Source organism: Lacerta agilis, chromosome 15 (genome assembly GCF_009819535.1).
Source record: "Lacerta agilis isolate rLacAgi1 chromosome 15, rLacAgi1.pri, whole genome shotgun sequence".
Taxonomy (NCBI): domain Eukaryota; kingdom Metazoa; phylum Chordata; class Lepidosauria; order Squamata; family Lacertidae; genus Lacerta; species Lacerta agilis.
Window position 1 is genome coordinate 42,565,453 of NC_046326.1, and position 16,697 is coordinate 42,582,149.

General features: G+C 51.4%; 1 protein-coding gene across 1 annotated transcript in view; it reads left to right on the forward strand.

Annotated features, from left to right (window-relative positions):
* Window positions 1-7,954, forward strand: part of SEZ6 (seizure related 6 homolog) — a 93,440-nt gene extending 85,486 nt beyond the window's left edge. Inside the window, exons 11-17 of the mRNA XM_033172567.1 lie at window positions 1,363-1,557; window positions 3,291-3,482; window positions 6,082-6,279; window positions 6,438-6,476; window positions 7,122-7,242; window positions 7,336-7,438; window positions 7,911-7,954. Coding sequence (XP_033028458.1) covers window positions 1,363-1,557; window positions 3,291-3,482; window positions 6,082-6,279; window positions 6,438-6,476; window positions 7,122-7,242; window positions 7,336-7,438; window positions 7,911-7,940 — 878 coding nt within the window. The 3' untranslated portion in view covers window positions 7,941-7,954. The remainder of the gene's footprint in view (window positions 1-1,362; window positions 1,558-3,290; window positions 3,483-6,081; window positions 6,280-6,437; window positions 6,477-7,121; window positions 7,243-7,335; window positions 7,439-7,910) is intronic.
* The last annotated feature ends 8,743 nt before the right edge of the window (window positions 7,955-16,697 follow it).

Here is a 16,697-nt window from a genome sequence, read left to right on the forward strand (position 1 = left end):
GAGGCTGCAAGACCTTGTCTAAGTTGAAGTCTTCCCAGAAAATTTAGCTATATCAAATGGACCTTAGCTGTGGTTCCTGCATTGCTGGGGGTTGGACTAGATGACTCTCGGTGTCCCCTCCAACTCTCAATTCTGTGATTCTAAAGGGAGGAATCCTGTCCGTTGCTCCACCCACTTTTACACCTGGCCCCGCCCACCATGTGTTCGCCCCCCCCCACCTTTCCGCAGGAGGCAAGGTGGGCAAAGTTCTTCCTCCTTGCCACCCCCCTGAGACAGGCCTTTGCTCTCACAGAATCATAGATCTGTAGAGTTGGATGGGAACTCAAGGGTCATCTAGCCCAACCCCCCTGAAATGCAGGAATCACAGCTAAAAAATCCCCGGCAGGTGGCCATCCAACCTCTGCTTAGAAACCTCCACAACCTCCTGAGGGAGTTTGGCCCACTGTCAAATAGCCCCTACTGTCAGAAAGTTCTTCCTATTATGTTTTTGATCGATAGATAGATAGATGATAGATAGATAGATAGATAGATAGATGATTGTTTTCATGTTTTTGCTATTTAGTTGTTTTTTTAATGATATAAATAAATATAAAATAATATTAATAACAATAAATCTGAATGTGTTGAGGTGCATGTAGCTCATTTGGTTAGAGCTTGGTGCTGATAACGCCCAGGCTGCAGGTTCGATCCCCGTGAGGGACAGCTGTGTATTCCTGCATTGCACGGGGTTGGACTAGTCACTAGATGATCCTCGGGGTCCCTTCCAACTTAATAATAATATTTATTTATTTATTTATTCATTCCCCCTCCCATCTGGCTGGGCCTCCCCAGCCACTCTGGGCAGCTTCCAACAAAAGATGAAAAATACATTAAAATACCAGTCATTTAAAACTTCCCTAAACAGGGCTGCCTTCATATGTCTTCTAAACGTCGGATAGTATAGCACACAATCTTCTGTAACTAAGACATCTCTGGCTAAAAGGTTATCAAATGCAATTAAATTAGTGGGTGCAGGGAGTATCTATAAATAAATGGCAGATATTTTTTTCTTAAATAATCTCAAAACCAAAATTATGCACCTCAGATCAAAAACAAAATTAAGAAAAACAACATGTTGGAAGTGTATACATTTAAAATCTGTAAGTATCATATCTAAATTTCCATTTTTGTTAAGGAAATATTTTGTGGTCAACAGGGACACAAACAATTGCTGCAAATACATACATGCAACTCCTATGAAGATGCCATTGCACTTGTCGCTGGTCCGAGTGGGCTGGAGAGTGCCTGGCCTCGGCCCCCTCCCTCTGCCCCCCTGCTCTGGGATCTTCCCCTGACCTCTGCTCCCGGCCTCTTTCCCTGCAGAGGTTCCCCGGAACGACACCTGCCCTGAGCTCCCCGAGATCCCCAACGGCTGGAAGACCATGTCCCACCCGGAGCTGGTCCACGGCACCGTGGTCACGTACCACTGCTACCCCGGCTACGAGCTGGTGGGCACCGAGCTCCTGATGTGCCACTGGGACCTGATGTGGAGCGGGGACCTGCCCTCCTGCCAGCAAGGTGAGCCGGGGGGTGTGTGTGTGCAAAGGAGGCGGGCGGCCAGATCCTGCAACTGGACAACCAGGGTTCAGATCCCTGCTCAGCCACAAAGCTTGCTGGTGTGAGATGTGATCCATGAGAGGCAGTCAGGGTTGACAAGAAATTTTCTGCACCTGACCTTCCCATGCCGGGGGGGGGGGGGTTGACAAAAAAAAATAATTTGCCCCCGGGTACCAATTTACCTTGCTATGCCCCTGGCTATGGAGGAGCACACAAGACTTCTTAAGTGTCCGAATTGGAATTTGCAATTGGCTGAGGCAAGAGCTCCCCCTGCTGGAGTTTGTGATGCTGCTGCTGCTTCCTGGCGGATTCTATTCCTTCTCTCCCTCCTGGGAATTATTTCCAAGCGCAAGAGATTTCAGGGGTGCTGAATTTTGCGAATTTCCAGTGACATTTCTTGACGCCGACAAGACTCCTTGCAACGAAATAGTTTCGGTCCAGTTTGCTTTGGCTGATGGTTGACAAAGGAAGCTGCCTCATACAGAGTCAGGTTGTGGCTCCATCAAGCCCAGTAGCGTCCGCACTGACTGGCAGCAACAGCTGTCCAAGAGGGTTTCGGGCAAGGAGCCGTTCCCCCGAGCCCTACCTTGAGATGCTGCTGTCGGACCTTGGAACTTCTGGCCCTGAACTATGGTTCTCCCTCCCAAAATGCTGCCACGATTCCAGTCCTTGTGGTTCAAAGGCTGATTTAAACAGAAACGCAGGAAATTCTCGAAACAAAATAGAAAATTCTTTCCAGTAGCACCTTAGAGACCAACTGAGTTTGTTCTTGGTATGAGCTTTCGTGTGCGAACTCTTTTTTCCCCACTTTTTATTTACAATACTTAAACTTACACTCGTCATACTGAATATAAAGAGTAATAATACAAAATCAGAAAAGAAAAAACAAAACAATAATGATATAACACGAAATACCGACCAAAAATAGCACCAATGAAGACATTAGCACCTAACAACATATGAAAACTTATATAAAACAACTGATCAGTTATTTTATACACACCCACACCCACACCCACCAACATTACAATTCTTCTTTACTTCTTGACTTAAACGTAAGTTATAAACCTAAACTAAACCTTAATTTCATACTTAAATAAACACACATATACACACAAATAGACTTCCTGTCTTTCCTGATAAGCATTCCTTTTCTGCTCGTGAAAGTACTTAACATTCTCATTTGTCCTTTATTTAATTCCAAAACCTTCTACAAACCCAAACACAGCTTCGTTTTCTAACTTAGAGTATTTTCCTCCAGGATCATTCAAAAGCCACCACGGACTTTATGCCATTTTGGATGCCTTGCAGGTATTTTGTATATCTCTCCCATTTTTTCACAAATACCTGTCTATTATTTCCTCTCAAGCTACTAGTCAGCTGAGCCATCTCGACATACTCTTGAAATTTATATTGCCATTCTTTTACTTTTGGTACTCTCTCCCCTTTCCAGTTTGATGATATCAGCATTCTTGTGCGAACTCAGTTGGTCTCGAAGGTGCTACTGGAAAGAATTTTCTATTTTGTTTCGACTATGGCAGACCAACACGGCTACCCACCTGTAGCAGGAAATTCTCTTATATCAGATGGGTCATTCGAGCTCCGCATTGCTGACACTAACCAGCAGCAGCTCTCCGCTGAGCTACCCCGCCCCTTCGCCACCCACCACGGTGCCCCATTCTCTCCCTCTCCAGTGACCACCTGCCGGGACCCAGGAGATGTGGACCACAGCCGGCGCATGGTTTCTGAGAACAAGTTCCCCGTGGGCGCCACCGTCCAGTTCATCTGCGACAAGGGATACATCCTGGCGGGCAGCGGCGAGATCACCTGCCACGACCGGCAAGCTGGGGGTCCGAAGTGGAGCGACCGTCTCCCCAAGTGCATTCGTAAGCTGTGCAGGGTCTCCGTGGCTCCCCCAGCTCGGTTCCCCTCCCCGCAAAAAATTGGAGCCACTGAAATTCGCAGGCATCACTCACTTAAGGTCCATTAATTTCATCACAAGGGGTGAAAGATTCCTGAATCGCAGGAGGCTGGACTAGAGGACCCTCACGGCCTCTTCCAACGCTACCATTCTATGATTCTAAGTCCTTCATGCAGTGCAAACTGTGGAACTCCCTGCCACAGGAGGCAGCAATAGCCACCAATGAGATGGCTATAAGTGAGGATTGGGCAAATTCACAGAGGGGGAGAGGGCTCTCGATGGCCACTAGTCAGGGTGTCTCTGCTCTGCCTCCACAGTTGGAGGCAGAAATGCTTCTGGATCCCTGTTGCTGGAAACCCCAGGAGGGGAGAGTTGCTCTTGCACCCGGATCCTGCTTGTGGGTTTACCAGAAGAGGCATCTGGTTGGCCCCTTTGAGAATAGGATGCTGAACTAAATGGACCCTTTTTGCCTGATCTGATAGGATCTTATGTTCATAGGCTCTTAAAAGACCCTCGAGGTACACTCCATTGTCTCTACCAACAACAGCCATCTCCATTAATTTCTCTCTCTCTTTATATATATATATATATATATATATATATATATATATATATATATATGTTGTATGTTTACATTTAAAAAAAAAATCAAACACACACACACACACACACACACATATATATATATATATATATATATATATATATATATTTGTATTTGATATTTTTTTTTAAAATGTAAACATACAACAACAACAAAATACAAAATACAAATATCAAGATTACTCTGAATCTCCTGACTTCCCCCCATCCCTTCCATGGGTCCTAATGGCAATCTTCAGAGCTGCATATCAAGACTGTCGAAGTTTTATCCTTCCAAATTATCCATACTTTCTGTTAGTTTACAAGTGTGGTTAAAGCATCCTGCTAATGTTTTAGCCTGCTTACAATTTTCTCGTAAAGAGATCATAAACTTTCCCCCACTCTTTTTCAAAGTTTCTTGTTGTCCTCTTGGTTTCTAAGCTTCCCAGTTCATTTTGCCCTTCTTTCGGCATAGTCCGTCAACTTGGTTCCCCATTCTTCTCTGGTCGGGGTTGTTTCTTCCTTCCATCACTGGGCTAGTAGCAGACCGTCTCCATTCATTTCAATGGCTTAGGCAAAATGAGTCATGGGTTCTCCCAGAGAATCCTGGGAACCAAAGGTGCTGAGAGTTATCCCTTGACCGTTAGGTCCAGTCGCGGACAACTCTGGGGTTGTGGCGCTCATCTCGCTCTATAGGCTGAGGGAGCCGGCGTACAGCTTCCGGGTCATGTGGCCAGCATGACTAAGCCGCTTCTGGAGAACCAGAGCAGAGCACGGAAACGCCATTTACCTTCCCGCCGGAGCGGTACCTATTTATCTACTTGCACTTTGACGTGCTTTCAAACTGCTATGTGGGCAGGAGCTGCGACCGAGCAACGGGAGCTCACCCCGTGGCAGGGATTCGAACCGCCGACCTTCTGATCAGCAAGTCCTAGGCTCTGTGGTTTAACCCACAGCACCACCTGGGTCCCTCTGAGTTGTTAGGAGACCCCTATTCTCCTCCCTGAGCTGCAGCTCCCAGAGTGGTTAAAACAACCAATCCCTGTTCGCAGGGAACTCCGGGAACCGTAGTTCTGCGAGAGGACTAGGGGCCTCCTAACAACTCTCAGCACCCTGAAGAAGCTACCATTCCCAGGATGCTTTGGGGGAAGCCATGGTTGTTTAAAGTGGCATCACAGTGTCTAAAGACATGGTGGGGATGTGGCCCAAGGGCTCGAGCAAGATTTGGGACCAGCTGTTGTCAACGAAACTTTCCACTGCTGTGCAGAAGATATCACTGGGTGCATTTTAATCTGGTTGCAAAGACAGGCTCACCCACAATGCAGCCTCGAGTATCTAGCGCCGGATATAATTTGTGAATAATTTTGCGCCGGCACTGCACCTGTGGGATGTGTTATCTCCTTCCACTGTGCCATTTCCGCTTTTCTTTTCCCTTTCTCTCCTGCGTAATGAAAGGAAGGAAGAGAATAGACCGGCGTGCTAATTTATGCAAATAATAATATGCAAATTTCTGTCATTTTAATCTGGCTTCCAGGGGGATAGGCGCCTTGTAACCAGTTTTGGAGTATCTTTTTTTAAATTATCGTTATTCAAAGAATCTGGAGCCCAGTACAAAGTCCTAAGTCCCCACACCGAAAGCCAGTGGTGTTTCAGTTCTTCAGCTGCAGTTCCTGCATTGTAGGGGGTTGGACTAGATGACCCTTTGGCTCCCTTCCAACGCTACAATTATGTGGTGTAATAGTTTCGGTGTCACACTAGGACCTGGGAGACCAGGGTTCGAATCCCTGCTCAGCCACACAAAAGCCCACTGGGTGGGCTTTGGGCCAATCGCGGTCTCTCAGCCTAGCCTACCTTGCAGGGTTGTTGGAAGGATAAAATCAGGAAGGCCGGGGGGGAGGGGAGGGGAGGGGAGGGGAAGAGATGCTTTGAGCTCTTCTGGCACGGAGGATGTAAGAAACAAACGGGAGTTTTGCACTTTTCAGCGGAGGTCTACGAGCCCTGCCACAACCCAGGAAGCCCTGACCATGGGGCACAGAACCCCGAGAAAAGGCTCTACCAGGCCGGGACGAGCCTGCGCTTCTCCTGTGCCAAGGGCTACGTCCTCCTGGGCGACGCCACCCTCCGCTGCGTGCCCGGCCACCCTTCCCAATGGAGCGGCTCCCCCCCACTCTGCAAAGCAGGTGAGTCCCTCTGGGTGGCGCAGCTGAGCAGGGGGGTCGCTGGGGCTGCCCTTCCCTGCAGTAGTCTAGCAGTCAGTTGTGGGTGTTGAAAAGGGGTGGCACATGGCCCCCTAACTCTGCCCTTTACCCCTCTCCCTCTCTCCGCCTTCCTTCTGCAGCCTCCTACGATGAGTTTTATACCAATCGCAACTTGGATGGTGAGTTGCCTTCTTTTTGCAAAGGGAAAGGAGGGAGACCGTTGCACCCCAGAGCGAGGGCAATATTCTTAGCGGCCCACAGACCTCTTTGCTGGCCCCCTGTGCCCCTTCCCTACACCCAGGTCCTACGCAGCTCCTTTGCCAGCAGAGGCTGGCCCCTTTGCGCAAAACCCACCAAGAGGCAGTAAGTAGAGTGTCAAAGGAGGACCTGGGAGAGACCAAGCTCTTCTGTGAAGCACACTGTGGGTGACCCTGGGCCAGTCACTGTCTCAGCTTAACCTGCTGCAGTATGAACACAAAAGAAAAATGCAAAGAAAGAAATGAATTAATCCGATATCCACCCCTAGGCATCTCCCACCTAACTGACTTCTTGCTGCCTGCCAGTCTCTGGGGCTGACAGCTTCCTGATCCTCCTCTGCAGTCTCAGTGTTGCCTCTTGTAGAAATAAGCCAGGAACAGGAAGAGGGTGGGGACAAAACTGGCTCCGCCTATCACGGGCTCTGGCTCCGCCTACCATTGGGCTCTCTGCCTTACCTGTCCCATCAGGGCCCTACCTACCAATGCTCCTTTCCCCCCTCTGGGAACAGAGTCTCGGCTGGCCCCCATTCCCTCCCGCTGACCGCCTACTTCTCTTTCCCTCCCCAGCCGTGGCCAAAGTGGCCCCCGCCGGAGACCCCCTGCAGGGCAGCAATGTGGCTTTTGCCATCTTCCTGCCGGTGGCCGCTGTGGGACTTCTCCTTGGCGCTGTCTACCTGTTCATCTCCAGGTGAGCTATTGTGGCTGTGTGGACACGCTGCATCGCGGGGTGGGAGGGGGCTCCTTCCTGGTTCTGAACGCCTCTCTCCCCCTGCCTCCCCAGGCACCAAGGGAAGCCGTCGCTGCAGCTGCCCCTCTCGGGCTCCCAGCCCTATGACCACATCACGGTGGACTCGGCCTTCGACAACCCCACCTACGAGACCGGAGTAAGTGCCAGCTCCCTTCCCTTGATGAGCGCGGAGAAATGCGGAAACTCTTCTTCATGCGGGGCAGGGTTAACCGGCGGAACTCCTTCCCACAGTAGGCAGGGATGGCCACCGACTTGGGTGGCTCCGGAAGAGGGTCAGGCAAATTCATGGAGGAGGGGAGGGATTCAAGCCACAAGGGGAGATATACTCCGGAGACAGAAATGCTTCTGAATGCCAGTTGCTGGAAACCCCAGGAAGGGAGAGGGCTCTGGGGCTCCAATACCACCTGCTGGCCTTCCCATTGGGGCACCTGGTTGGCCACTGTGAGAACAGTGTGTTGGCCTGATCCTGCAGGATTCATCTTATGATTTTCTGCCCCCCCCCCCAGCCCTGGGGTCCCACTTCCTGGTGTCGGGGAGGAAGGGTGGGTGGCCTGCCTCTGTGCCATCAATCCAAGTGCCCAACCCTTTGCAGGCTTCTTTCTCTCCAGGAGGTCCGGGAGTATGAAGTCTCCATCTAGGGAAGGCGCCACTCGAGAGGGGGAAGCCAGAGGGGCAGGCCCTGCTCCCGGAACCACCACCGCAGCCGCCCTACGACGATCCGCCCTCCCTTCGACGACTGACCGACTCCGTGGCTGGCTGACCCACACCCAGAAGGACTTGTAAATACCTCCCGCCCTGCCCTCCAGACAGACCTCCCGAGGGAGAGGAACATCAGGGTTCTGTGTGACCTGGCAGCCGGCGTACTTTCTCTCTCTGTCCTTCCCCCTTCCCCGACTCCAAGGCTTCCCTACCCTCAGAGCCTAGCACTGGAACAGGGGCAAAATCTGTGCTCCCTGCAGCATGCTGCACCCCAAACATCCTGCCACCAACTAGTCTGCATTGGATGCCATCCCTTCCTCAACACCACTTTCTTGAACCTCCCTGTCTCATTCTTAGCTATAACCATGGTTTACTGGAGGCGGCTCCACAGCCATGGTTTACTGGAGGCGGCTCTGCAGCCATGGTTTACTGGAAGTGGCTCCACGGCCATGGTTTACTGGAGGCGGCTCCGCAGCCATGGTTTACTGGAGGCGGCTCCGCGGCCATGGTTTACTGGAGGCGGCTCCGCAGCCATGGTTTACTGGAAGTGGCTCCACAGCCATGGTTTACTGGAGGCGGCTCCACGGCCATGGTTTACTGGAGGCGGCTCCGCAGCCATGGTTTACTGGAGGCGGCTCCGCAGCCATGGTTTACTGGAGGCGGCTCCGCAGCCATGGTTTACTGGAAGTGGCTCCACAGCCATGGTTTACTGGAGGGGGCTCCACAGCCATGGTTTACTGGAGGTGGCTCCACAGCCATGGTTTACTGGAGGTGGCTCCACAGCCATGGTTTACTGGAGGTGGCTCCACAGCCATGGTTTACTGGAAGCGGCTCTGCAGCCATGGTTTACTGGAGGCAGCTCCACTACCATGGTTTACTGGAGGTGACTCCACAGCCACAGCCATGGTTTACTAGAAGTGTCTCCACAGCCATGGTTTACTGGAGGGGGCTCCACTACCATAATTTACTGGAAGCGGCTCCACAGCCATGGTTTACTGGAGGTGACTCCACTACCATGGTTTACTGGAGGTGGCTCCACAGCCATGGTTTACTGGAGGCGACTCCACATCCTTGGTTTACTGGAGGTGGCTCTGTGGCCATTGAAGCCCTCACTTCGTTCAAATGCCAACTCTTTCCTCCTCTGTGCTTCCACCTCCACAGACTGGTGTTTGCACCGAGCGGGCATTTTCCTGCCCCCTCCTTGCAGGAACTGCAGATCCAACCTCTTGCCTCTGGTGCTAGCCCACCCATTTGGCTTCAGGCCCTGAGATTACCAGAAGTGAAAAATGAAAAGCCCCCAAATGGTAGGACCGGCAACTCAAGGTTCAAAACATCACACAGTAATTTTACAAGGACTTTTTTTAAAAAATTAAAAAATTGAGAAGGTAACATGAATAGGGGAGGGAGATGTTTAACGCCCACCAACGTCTTCTTGTGAGTCTTCGCTTTTGGGGGGGCAGAGGGGGAGATTGAGCAAGTGGGGCATAGACTCTGCCTCCCATGTTGCCCTCTAAGGAGGCCCTACAGGAAGTGTGGGGAGCTTTGCTTCCCATATGTTGCTGAACTACAACTCCCTTAATCCCTGGCCATCAGCCGTGCTTGCTGGGGGCAAATGGGAGTTATAGTTTGGCAGCGCCTTGGGGAGGGGAAGCAAAGGTTTCCCAGACCTGCTGTAGAAGCCTGGTTATGGGATGGTTATAGGTCAATGAGGACGAGGAGGGTGGGCCAATTGTGGCCCAGGAGGAGCCCGCCCTAGAAGGCTGGAACAGAGCCCAGGTAGGTGATAAAGGTGTCTGGCTGCACAAGGAGAAAGTCAGTTTATTCCAGAGGGGGGTGAAATTCGACTCTGGGCACACCTACACAATTCATGCTTTTTGAACGGAAAACAACAGCAGCCCTTCGAAAATTTAAACTTCTCGGAATTTTACAGGGCGGTTCCATCAGATGAGTAATGGGTGCAAGAAATGCATATATAGATATATAGATGTACACACCTGGGCAAAGGCCGCATGCTAGCTGCCAGGGCATATATGAGAAAAATTAACATGCAAATGGGCATTGTATCGAGTTAAGGGGGGGATGCTTTGTGGAGCTGTTTTGCTTGAGGCAAAATGGCATATCCAGATGTGGCTACCATGATGAATTTTCATGAGGACTTTAAAAGGGGGGGGGAATCCGCCGTGGAAATGTGGAGAACTGGGTCCTAAAGACATGGGCGTCAGGTGTCAAAATCCAGGGTAAAGAGGTGCGTCTTCAGCAGTCGCCGACAGCTGCCTAAGTAAGGTGCCAGTTGCACTTCTGCGGGGAGGGAGTTCCTGAGGGGCCACCACAGAGAAGGCCCTCTTGCCCCGAGCCGCCGCCACCGCCACCCACAACCCTCTGAGGGCGAAGGTGCCACCCAGAGGGTTTCCTCTGCTGATCTCAGCACCCAAGAGGGTCTGTAGGCTAAGGAGGTGGACTTTCAGCTACTTGGGGCAGGCGCCATTTAGGGCTTTAAAGACCAATGTGAGAACCGTGAATTGGGCCCAGAAATGAACTGCCAACCAGTGCAGATGTTTTAAAAGAAGATTTGCCCTCTGGCTGGGAAACGGTTCTCCTCCTGTGTCGCATAAATCCAGAAGAAAGATACCCCTCTTTTTTGGCCCAAGGGGGCGGATCCTTACCTGTCCCAATGCATCCAGAGCAGGCCACCACACGGAGCTCACAAACCGTGCACAGCTTCATTACACACTATATATGTTGGAACATTCAGGACAAGGTTAAACTGTGGAACTCCCTCCCACTGGAAGTAGTGATGGCCACCAACCTGGATGGCTTTAAGAGAGGGCTGGACAAATTCATGGAGGAGGAGAGGGCTACTGAAGGCTACTAGCCCCTTGCCAAGTCCAGCAGGTCAGCACAAAGTATCCCTCGGCTTCCACGGTACAGTATTCCTTCCTGCAGGAGTGTTTGTGCTCATTCCGTTTCCCCACCAAACAGAGCGTCGCATAAGCCCAGAGTCCAATTATTTTCCCCTTCTGCATGGGAAACCTAGATATTGCACACATGCGCGCACACTTGTCATGGCACAATGCACCAGCCCTCATCAAGTTCTGCTGCTGGCATGGCGCTTTTATGTATTTAATTAGAATTTATTTTAATTTAATTTATTATAGCCGTGATACCTACATTGCAGGGGGTTGAACTAGATGATCCTTCGGACCCCACCCAACCTTATGAGTCTATGTGCAACATATATAGATGCAGCATAAAAGGAAAGAGGGACGGGGAAGGATGAGGAAAGGAAAATGACCTGGGCACAAACGCTTTGAACGTGGCTAGCGCACCTTCCGTTTGCACAGCCAGCTCACCTTTCCTTTCCTACCTCTTACCTGGGGGGTGGGGAGTAATAGCAGGGAGTTGCCAGTCTCCACCCCACGTCCCCGATGCATTTTCTGCCAAGCTGGCTCAATTTCTTCTGGAAACTGGTGGGGAGCGGGAACGTTACACCAACCTTGGATTCTGGGCCAGCATTGGATCGCTGGGATATGGGGCAGCCCCTTGGCTTCTGTTTGTAGCGACGACCTTCCAAGGCGAGCCTAGGTGGTGGGTTTCGGGGGGGGAAAGGCCCCCTCGCAGAGCCCCTCCTCACCTTCCCTCGTCTGCTTAGCCAACCAGGTATGTCTGGACCCCTTCTCTATGAGAAGTGGCCTCTCCAGCTGGGCTTTTGGGGGTGGGAGGGTGGACTAGGCATCTGTTTGGGGAGGAGGGGTCTTGTCTCGCTCCCCTCGCCCTAGCCATGCGGGAAGATTTTTACCTGTAGAGTGTAAAATAGAGTAAAATTTTCAGTTGTTCAGCCTGTTTTTTGGGGGGTGGGGAGGGGAAACGGGTGGGGGCGAGGGGAAAGAACCGACCTTTTGGATTGTTTAATGAATAAAACTGGTGTTTTGGAAGAATCCGGTGTGCTGTGGTTGAATTGCGTCCTACAGGCCCTCGCGCCAGCAGCCGGCCATCTCAAGTGTTGCAATTGGGGTAAATGAAGATTACGAGAGGACAGAGGTGTTGCTGTTAAAACGAGCTGAAAAAATAGATGTGCTATCTTCAGTTGTTGAGGGTGGGCAGCCCTGGTGTTCTTGGACGATCCTTTCTTGGGGGTGAGGGGGGTCAATGCTGGTTCCAGATTAAGCAGAGGGTTCCAGAATAGGTAAAGGTAAAGGGACCCCTGACCATCAGGTCCAGTCGTGTCCGACTCTGGGGTTGCGGCGCTCATCTCGCTCTATAGGCCGAGGGAGCCAGCGTTTGTCCGCAGACAGCTTCCGGGTCATGTGGCCAGCATGGCAAAGCCACTTCTGGCGAACCAGAGCAGCACATGGAAACGCCGTTTACCTTCCCGCCAGAGTGGTACCTATTTATCTACTTGCACTATGACGTGCTTTCGAACTGCTAGGTGGGCAGGAGCTGGGACCGAGCAACGGGAGCTCGCCCCGTCATTGCGGGGATTCGAACCGCCGACCTTCTGATCAGCAAGCCCTAGACTCTGTGGTTTAACCCACAGCGCCGCCTGGGTCCCCCTCCAGATAGAATACCTTCAACTTATTATCCCCAGTTAGTTAGTTAGTTTACTATTTATTTCATAAAATCTATACACCGCTGAATTGCAAAAACAAAACAAAAACGGTTTACAGAAAACAGAACTATCGCGAAGAAATATTAAACACAATTAATTTGAGACTTGAAAAGTTAAAACAACAGACTAAAAACAAGTGAAAACTCCCATACGTTTTCCAAACCTCTGGGTAGGACTGCCTAAGGAAAGATGTTTTTAGCAGGTGCTGGAAAGAGTGCAGTGAAGGAACCTGCCCGGTGTCAATAGGCAGGGAGTTCCAAAGTTCCACACACAAAGCTGAGCTTGTACAAATGAGGGACGGGTTTCGCTGATCGAAGCAGCCAAGTGGGTGCATATGGGCCAAGGCAGTGTACTCTCCATAAAAACAGAGTTTTTCTATGGGATCCTTCCCCCATGGAATCTATAGCCGTGTCTACACAATACAATTAAAGCACTATGATAGCACTTCCTCCAAAGAATTCTGGGAGCTGTAGTCTGTTCAGAGTGCTGAGAGTTGTAAGGAGACCTACACTGACTGGCAGGAGCAATCTGGGGATTGGACCCCTGCAGAAGCCCCTGCCCCAAGAGGGAGCCCATGTCCTGCTGTTCATCCTCCTTGCTGTTTATTTCTTTAGCATGCCTATACAGAGCCAAAGTAGTTTTCAGTTTCAAAATGCTAAAATAGGTAAATGGTACAAGATCAGAGGTGCAATGGTTTGGGGTTGTGGGGGGGGGGTGTTTCGGAGACCCATGACTTTCTGCAGCAGGGTTGTCTCCAGCGTCCTGGAGCTGCCCAGTCGGCATGGAAGGGGGGCTTTTTAGCCAATAAAATGAAGTCGTCTTGCCCTTTGTGCTGATCGGAGCCCACCTCTGTGAAAGGAGGTGAGGATAGGCTCCTAGGGTCATTCTGGAGAAGGAATGCAGGAAAAATGAGGAGGGGAGGATGCATAGCTATCCCACATTTTCCCTCCAAGGAGTTCAATGTGGCACACCCAGTTCTGGCCCCACAACAACTTTGTGAGATAGGTGAGGCTAGCAGAGGCAGCAACTGGCCCAAGGTGAGAGCCTCATGGCTGAGTGGCAGATTTGAACCCTGGCCTTTTCCCCAGGCTCTGGTCTGACACCCGAGCCACTACCCCACGCAGGCTCTCACATGCACCAAACCTAAGCATTTAGGAACACTGAAAACACAAGGGGCACACATGCGCTGGAACTTCAAGGAAAACACAACTTAGGTGTGCAGAGAATGAGATATCTAGCTGAAAGGCAACACACAACAGATTATTATTGTTGTTGTTGTTTATTCAATTTGCATACCGCCCTATACCCGTAGGTCTCCCGGCGGTTCGCAGCATAAAATCACAATATAAAAACACAGAATTCATCAAAAAATCAAAACAAGAACAACCGATCATCTTTCAAACAGCCTCATTACAATAAGCACCATTGCCAACCAGCGTGTTTACTTACCATGGTGTAGAAAAGGATTGTATAAAAGCCATTTTGCTAATAATAACAATAATAATTTATTATTTGCACCCCGCCCATCTGTTTGGGTCCCCCCAGCCACTCTGGGTGGCCTCCAACAGATATTAAAATACATTAAAATATCACAGGTTAAAAACTTCCCTAAACAGGGGTGCCTTCAGGTATTTTCTGAATGTCAGATAGTTATTTATTTATTATGCAAACTAATTAAGGAAAAAACAAGAATCACAATAATCACAATAAAAGGTGCCATTCAGTTGATTGCCTCCTATTCAACCGCCAAGATAAAGATCCGAATTGCACTGATTAGTGCAATGCAGCCCCAATTATTCCTATTGTATAATTATGAGAACATTGTACAACTATGAGATTATTCTATAATCTAGGGAGGTTGTATAATCATAGAAAGGGGTGTGTTTGTGAGAGGGTGTGTGTGTAAGTATCCGGAAGCGACCCTTTGCAGTTCTGAACACTGCCGTGTAAGATATTTATCTATGGCGTTTATATCGCCCTTTCTTCGCCAAGGAGCTCAAGCTGGCCTACAGAGTTCTCTCCCTCTCCAATCAGCCCCACAACAACCCTGTGAGGTAGGTTAAGCTGAGAGGCAGTGACTGGCCTTGATTCAAAAACATGAGGACTACAATCTTAACTTTATTTTCAGAGAAAGGGCCATGGCTCAGGGGCAGGGCATCTCCTTTGCAGGCAGGAGGTCTCAAGTCAAGTTCAATCCCCGGGGGCATCTCTAGGTGTCTGGAACCCTGGGGAGGTTCTGCTGCCAGTCAGTGCCAGCACTACTGAGCTGGACGGACCAAGGGGCTGGCGCAGCGCAAGGCAGATTCCCACGTTCCTGTCCGTTCGCCCTTGGGTGCTTGGCAGGTGGCCAAGGAGCAGGGGCAGGGGAGCCCATGCATGGGGTTGGGGGAATTCGCGTGCTGGAGGACTTGGGCCTGGGTTCAAATCCCTACTCGACCATGACACTCACTGGGTGACCTGGGGTCTCTTAGGCGACTTTGCAGGGTTGTTGTTGGGATTAAATGAGGAGAGGCAGAGAACCAGCTATACTAGGATTCCCGGGTCAATTAAGCCATAACTTTCTAGTGTCTCTTAATGAGGATCTTTTGCAACTCCCGCGAGAGGGCTTAAAAACAAAGCTTCAAAAAGAACCGCGAAATCCGGGCTACGGACAAAAGAACTGAGCCTCGCTGTACCTACCACTTGGCAAAGGAGGCAGGACCCCGCCCACTTGCAGAGCGCCCTTTCCAACGCGCACGCGCAATCTCAGTCCGCCGCTTTCGGCCTCTTGTGCGCACGCGCTAGCAGTGGCGGCGATCGCTCGTCAGGCAGTCCATGCTTTGCGCATGCGCGAGAGCGGTCGTCCGAGCTTGACCGCCGCTGCGTCGAAGCAAGGGGGGGGGGAGAGAGGCGGAACTGCGGCTGCGTAGAAAAGAACAGCTACTGTACAGTATTCCTTTTTTAGAAACCGCTGTGTACAATCAGTTTCATAACTGTTAGAAAAATGTTGCTTCATTTGATTTCGTGAAGTTCAACACTGTAAACAGAGGGAAGAAAGCGGTTATTGAGCGTGCGCAGAAAGTAGAGTGCAAAAACCCACCCACGACTAAGTACGCATGCGTAGAAAGGGCAACTCAAGAGCTGGATTGCGCATGCGTAGAAAGGAAACGTATTTAGCACTAGGCATGCGTACAAAAAGGAAACACGGAGCAAGGTTGCACACGCGCAGAAAAAAACGGGGGGGTTATGGAGCGAGGACTACGCATGCGTACGAAAGGGAGCGGGGACTGCGTGTTTAGAAATGGAGAACCGATTGCCTATACCAGGCATAGGCAACCTTCGGCTCTCCAGATGTTTTGGCCTACAACTCCCATGATCCCTAGCTAACAGGACCAGTGGTCAGAGATGATGGGAATTGTAGTCCGAAACATCTGGAGAGCCGAAGGTTGCCTATGCCTGGCCTATACAGTACGTAGAAAAGGGGAGCGAGAACTGCGCATGTGCACAAAAAGAAGGGCAAAACTGCGCGTGCGCAAAGGACGGGCTGTCGAAAGCCTGAAAGGGGGGGATAAATAAATAAATAAAGGCATCCAAAGTGTCGTTCACCCCCCCCCGCCACCATTCCCTGCGTCTGCGCAGATAGCACCCTCCTCCGCGCGCATGCTCCCGGGGCTTCGGGGAGGGCGCTGTGCGCCTGCGCGACGAGCGCTGTGGCTACGGCGGCAGCGGCGACTACGGCGGCGGGGCCCTGCGAGTGAGGAGGCGGCGGCGGCGGCGCCCGTCAGATCCCGCTCGCCTTTTCCCTCAGGAGCCGGCGGCGAGGAGCAAGAGGAGGAGCCCGAGGAGGCAACGGCGGCGGCGGGAGCAGCGCGGGCCCCGCCCCCTGTCATGGCAGCCGTCCCCTCAGCCTTCCCGGGGCCGCTCCGGGCAGCAGCGCTGGCGGCGGAGGCAGCGGTGGCGGCGGCCAGGCCCGTCGGGTAGGAGGCCGCGGGACGAGGCCCAGCAGGGCAGCAGCAGCCTCCCTCGCGGCGGCGGCGATACCGGAGACCCGGCGCCAGGAGCAGGAGCAGGAGGCGGCGGCGGCGGCGGAGGGGACGAAGGGCGGCCTGTC